General features: G+C 37.5%; 1 protein-coding gene across 2 annotated transcripts in view; it reads left to right on the top strand.

The window, feature by feature from the left end:
* The window catches only part of TAF2 (TATA-box binding protein associated factor 2), an 82699-nt gene that overhangs the window by 47946 nt on the left and 28753 nt on the right, over nucleotides 1-6000 (top strand). For both annotated transcript variants that reach the window (XM_006140058.3, XM_014586104.2), the window contains exons 20-21: nucleotides 1198-1337; nucleotides 5426-5495. In XM_006140058.3, coding sequence (XP_006140120.1) covers nucleotides 1198-1337; nucleotides 5426-5495 — 210 coding nt within the window. The remainder of the gene's footprint in view (nucleotides 1-1197; nucleotides 1338-5425; nucleotides 5496-6000) is intronic.

Raw genomic sequence — 6000 nt, 5'->3', positions numbered from 1 at the left:
TACTGTGACATAGAAGGCCCTGTCTAAAAATAAAAACACCACACGTATGCAGACCTACACACATACACACGCACACACAAACTCTGCTCTTTTTTTTTGGAGTTTGCTAACTGATTCAAACATTATGAGTAATTCAGCCATCTTTACATATAGTGAATAAACTGTATTACTAATACTTTGGGGAAAAAATGTTTAAGTTGTATTTTATGCTAACAATTTTACCTGAACAGTATTCTTATTTAAGAAAATGATGATGGAAAACTTTGGGTGAGTTTCCATACAAGTTTTCTTTTCTTTTTTTTTGGGGGGGGGAAGAGGTTTTTGCGTGTACACTCGCTAGACAGAGAGAGACAGAGAGATAGAAAGCGCGAAATCACCCCCTAGGGGGGATGGTCATGCCGCAATCCCTTCTCCATTCTCCTCTCGCGATCTTGGGCACGCACGCACACGTGCCCGAATCATGGTCGGCTACATGGGAGTTCAGCGACATAGCCATTACGCTAACTGCTGGTCCCTCCACACAAGTTTTAAGATTTGTTTTATTTTAATAGTATTTAGATTTTAATTTTTTTTGGGGGGGAGAGGTTTTTTCGCTATAGGGCGTGTGCGCTTGCCAGACAGACAGAAAGACATAGACAGAAAGTGAGAAATCACCCCCCAGGGGGGATGGTCACACTGCAATCCCTTCTCCTCCATTCTCCTCTCAGGATCCTGGGCACGCACGCACACGCGCCTGGCGTGAGTTTTAAGCCACTGGGTCCGGGATGTGAACCGCAGTCGACTACGTGGGAATCCAGCGACATAGCCATTACGCTAACTACTGATTCCCATAGATTTTAATTTTTATTTTCATTGCAAAAAATTTTACATTATGAGTTGAAAGTGGATTTAAATCATGTAAGTTTTTTTAATATTTCAATGAAAGCAGTTAACTTTGGGGTAGACAATAGTACAACTGAATCCACCTGAGATTTCTCTGTTCACATCCCACAGCCACTCTACCGACGCCAGGCATACATATGTGCTGCTGGTACTCAGGCTAGCTGAGACTGCGGGTGGATTGTAGCATGAGACTCCTGTTGTGGGTGCCTGCCTCTCTCTCTCCCTCTGTCTCTTTTTCTCTCTCATGGAAGAAATAAGTAATTTTTTCTTTTTAAAAAAAAGAAAGTAATTAACTTAAATACTTTTCCCCCCTAGTTGTTTGAGAGCCATACGGGTTCTTCAGAAGAATGGACATGTACCCAGTGATCCAGCTCTTTTTAAATCTTATGCTGAATATGGCCACTTTGTGGACATTAGAATTGCAGCTTTGGAAGCAGTTGTTGATTACACTAAAGGTAATTCTTCAGAAATAGATGATCATATCATTTTTAGGAAGAAATGCTTACTTTTTAAAGCCAGTTTTAGTTTTCAGGGTTTTCATAGGACATGTAATATGAATATTTTGATTTTAAATCCTTTTTGTCTTTGTTTTATTACCAAGGATGCAAGTGCTTTTCAAAGAGAGAGAGAGAGAATCCCCAGTGGAGCATGGTCATGTTGAATCTTTTTTTCCTACATTTTTCTGTCCTGTCAGGATTTGGGGCATGCATGCCTACATGCCTAGTGTGCTTTTTACGCCACTGGAGCGATAATTTGAACTTTGGCTGGCCAAGTGAGATCTTGGTCCCTGTGCATAGACCTTAACTCCTAGCTATGGGACTGGTCCATATTTAAAGTTCGTTCGTTCGTTCTTTCTTTCTTTCTTTCTTTCTTTCTTTTCTTTCCTTTTTTTTTTTTTACTGTAGGGTATGCACTTGCCAGACACAGAGAAAGTGAGTAATCTCCTTCCAGGGTCAGTGACCTTGCTCCTCTATTCTCCTCTCTGGATTTTGGGCATGCATACACATAGGGCCAATGTGATTTTCATGCCACAGGGTGTGGGACTTAAACTGCACAATCAGACATGTGATATCCAGCTGCCTTAACCTCCCTACCACCTGCTGACCTTTAAATTCTTGATTCACTGATTTAGAAATAGTTTTTGTAGATGTAGAATTTGTATAAAAAGAATAAAATTATAAATATTTTTGGTCTTTACAAGGAGTGTATCATTCTGTAGCTTTAATTGCACCTTGTTTTAAATAGTAGTAGAGGTGATTTGTGGGGAAATGCTAAGGAGGCCCAATAAAACATCTTATACCTATGTGAAAATTTTTCTGAAAAAGTAGGACAAAACATAAATAGGAACTTCAGTGGGGGGATTAATCAAGACTTCTTGAAGTTCAGAAAAACACAAGACAAACCAGAAAGTGAGTAATTAAAATATTTCAATCAATTCATAAATTCATAAGTTTCATAAACTTAGAAGAGAAACATTAAGAGACGAAAATTTTTATAAATAAAATGGTTGTGAAAAAATAGAACAGATCAAAGAAGAATAATAATCCAAGAAGAAATAGGATATTCTGAAAAGGTGTTAATGAAACCGACATAAGCTAGATTCTGATGAAGTTTTAATTCTTAAGAATAATAAAAAATGTGTAAGCTCGTAGAAATATCAGAACAAGGTTAAAAGAAAAGGTAAAAGAATAGTGCAGCCTCTAAATTCTTCAGAATAAAATGAGTCGAAGAAAGTGAACAATGGCTGGGTAATTTTCCACAGGCAAACTGTGATCTAAGATTTCTCTCCTTCACCAAGTCCCTCACATAGGCTTAGAGAATTAGAAGTATTGGGTTGTCGACATATTTTTCTCTTTTCCTATATAAAAATGCATCATGACTTTCCTGACATCCAAATACATCTTCTTTGTAGCATTCTTAAAAACAGAATTCCCCTATATTTTCAACTGACCACAATGTGAATCAAATGATGAATGAAGACTGGTAAACTGTGAAATGAAAGAAGTAGAGGAGTGGCATGGTGGTTGAGGTGACTGAATCCCACATAGCCAACTCTACAGTTCAAGTCCTGGACCTGATGTCTTTGAAAACATGGCACGTGTGTGGATGTGTGTGTGTGGGTGTGTGTGTGTGTGTCTGTGTGCCTGCGTGTCTCTCCAAAGTCCCAAAAGGAGAAATGGAGGAGAAGGATTGTCTTGCGGCCATCCTCTATGGGGGGTGCTTGTTCACTTTCCCTTTCTCCCCACCAGTCCCATCTCTGGTAAGCTTATGCACCATCTAGCAATTTTTTAAAAAGTAAATTAAGTAGATAAAGTAACTGTGTCCATAAAATAAATAAATATTTGTTACACTCGTTATTATATTTGATACACATTTCAGAAGTAGTTCTTTAAAATTAGTATGCAAGTAGGGGTATGTAAATGTACTCTACATCTAAAAGTTCAGATTATAGCACTAAAAGACAAGAAAAGTAAAAAAGTTAAACATATGCTAAACTTTTCACTTGATTGTAGAAAAAAGAAAAGGGGAGTCAAGTTTTTAAAATACATATTGGTTCTTTTTTTTTATGTCAAAGTATACTTAATTCTTTGTAACCTCTTATAGATGAAATCCTTATTTATAGCCAGAGGTAAAGAAAGGGGAATAATATAACATGGATATTTTATATGTTAAAGTTTTAAAAGGACTGTCATTTTTTGTTCTTCTTTACTGAAGGTTAAAATGCCTTTCTTTTTGGACAGCCCCATGGCTTAGTGGTTGAGAAAGCTGGATCCCACACACACGACTGACTGAGTAGTCTGAATTCTGGTCCCAGCGGCTTGAAAAACATGCTAGGGTGTGTGTGCCCAGGATCCTGGCAGGACGGCAAAGTAGATGGGAAAGGATTGTGGAATAACCACACCCTGTGGGGAGTTCTTTGTCCCCCTCCCTCTCCCTCTCTAGTGAGCACACACACCCTATGACAAATAAAAAGAATACCCTTTCTTTTAAGAAATAATGGTAAAAATACTGAGTTTCATTGTTATTTTAAAATAAATTTCTTGGCAAGAAAAAAATGTAATTCTGTATCAGTCTCCAACTCAGTTTTGATGTTATAAAAATTCATGAATTCTAGAAGTCTTGACATCTACCAAATATGCCAGTGTTCCCAACCTTTTTTCCCAAGATACATGATGTTCGGTGTCTCATAATTATGAAGATTTCATGGATTAATATTGCCTGAGGTGAAATAGAATACTAATATGATTTCCAAAAGAATGCTAAACTATGGAACCAGCAGTTAACATAATGGCTATGTCGCTGGACTCCCACGTAGTCGACTGTGGTTCGTGTCCCAGACCTGGTGGCTTAAAACTCACACCGGGCGCATGTGCATGCGTGCCCAAGATCCCGAGAGGAGAATGGAGGAGAAGGGATTGTGGCGTGGCCATCCCCCCTGGGGGGTGATTTCTCGCTTTCTGTCTCTCTGTCTCTGTCTGTCTGGCTAGTGCATGCGCCCTATAGCGAAAACCTCACCAAAAAAAAGAAAAAAGAAAGAAAAAAGAAAAAAAAAAAGAAGAATGCTAAACTAATAAGTATAGTTTAATTGAATGATGTTTAAATGTGAACCTTGAGTCCAGACTTCATTGGTTGTTAAATTATAAATTTAAATATTGGTGCTAAATAGAAGAAAGAAAAATACTAGTACTAAATAATAGAATTGAGATATCATCGTGTATCAAACGTCCTTAAGCATCTATAAACATTTTTATTTAAACCAAGTTATCCAATTAAAGTTAATCATCTTTAACTTAGCACTCTTTTTTTTTTTTGGGAGATTTTTTTGCATGTTCACTCACCAGAGAGACAGAAAGCGAGAAATCCCCCCCCGGGGGGATGGTCACGCTGCAATCCCTTCTCCTCCATTCTCCTCTTGGGATCTTGGGCCCGCATACACATGCGCCTGGCGTGAGTTTAAACCATCGGGTCCAGGACTTGAACCATGGTTGACTACATGGGAGTTCCGCGACACAGCCATTACACTAACTGCTGGTCCCTAACTTAGCACTCTTTTTTTTTTTTGGGAGATTTTTTTGCATGTTCACTCACCAGAGAGACAGAAAGCGAGAAATCCCCCCCCGGGGGGATGGTCACGCTGCAATCCCTTCTCCTCCATTCTCCTCTTGGGATCTTGGGCCCGCATACACATGCGCCTGGCGTGAGTTTAAACCATCGGGTCCAGGACTTGAACCATGGTTGACTACATGGGAGTTCCGCGACACAGCCATTACACTAACTGCTGGTCCCTAACTTAGCACTCTTAATAAATTATAATATGTTCTATGTTTGCCATCAGTTAGAACTTTAGTAAAGAAAAATATACTTGGTGCTAATTTTAAGTCTTAGCTACATGTAACTTTAAGAAAATATAAGAGTTTGCCTCTTGCCTTCGACTCTGACTGGAAATCTAGTCAAGGCAAGTCTTAAATATTAAGTAGAAATTCCCTGCTTGTCACTTGTTATTTGTTATAATTAATAATTAATACATATTTTTAATTTGCAGTGGACAGGAGTTACGAAGAACTGCAATGGCTACTTAATATGATTCAGAATGATCCTGTACCCTATGTAAGGTTAGTTTATGTGCTATATGTTTTGTTTTTGTAAATCCTGACATGACTTGAATAACTTCGTATTATATATGGTACGATTGTTCGTGATCTTTTAAAGCACGAATATACTATGTATTAATTCATATCTCTTTTTATTTGACTTTGGAAAGTTATTTTCAAAATATATACCTTGGAAAGATATTTTCAAAATGTATGAAGGGTATTCAAAATATTCATTAAAAAATGTATAGGTTTATTTGGGTACTGAAAATTGTTTAAATCCTGTGTAGTTTTTTCATAATGCGCATTACCTGTGAATTTTTTCAAGTTCCCTTATACAAGTATTAGTAATAAAGTTTATTTCCTGTAATTTTAAGTATGATTTCTATTGTAACAAGAGAAAGCTTATGCAACAATTTGTAGTGGACATGAAGGACTCCTGTGTAGATTGAACATCTTGCATCTGAAAATCTGGAATCTAACATGTTCCAAAATTAAATTTTTTGATAACTGATATGATGCCATA

The sequence above is a fragment of the Tupaia chinensis genome, unplaced genomic scaffold (genome assembly GCF_000334495.1).
Source record: "Tupaia chinensis unplaced genomic scaffold, TupChi_1.0 Scaffold000017_1, whole genome shotgun sequence".
Taxonomy (NCBI): Eukaryota; Metazoa; Chordata; class Mammalia; order Scandentia; family Tupaiidae; genus Tupaia; species Tupaia belangeri.
Note: the sequence above shows the minus strand (reverse complement) of the source record. Positions and strands in the feature narration are given on the sequence as shown.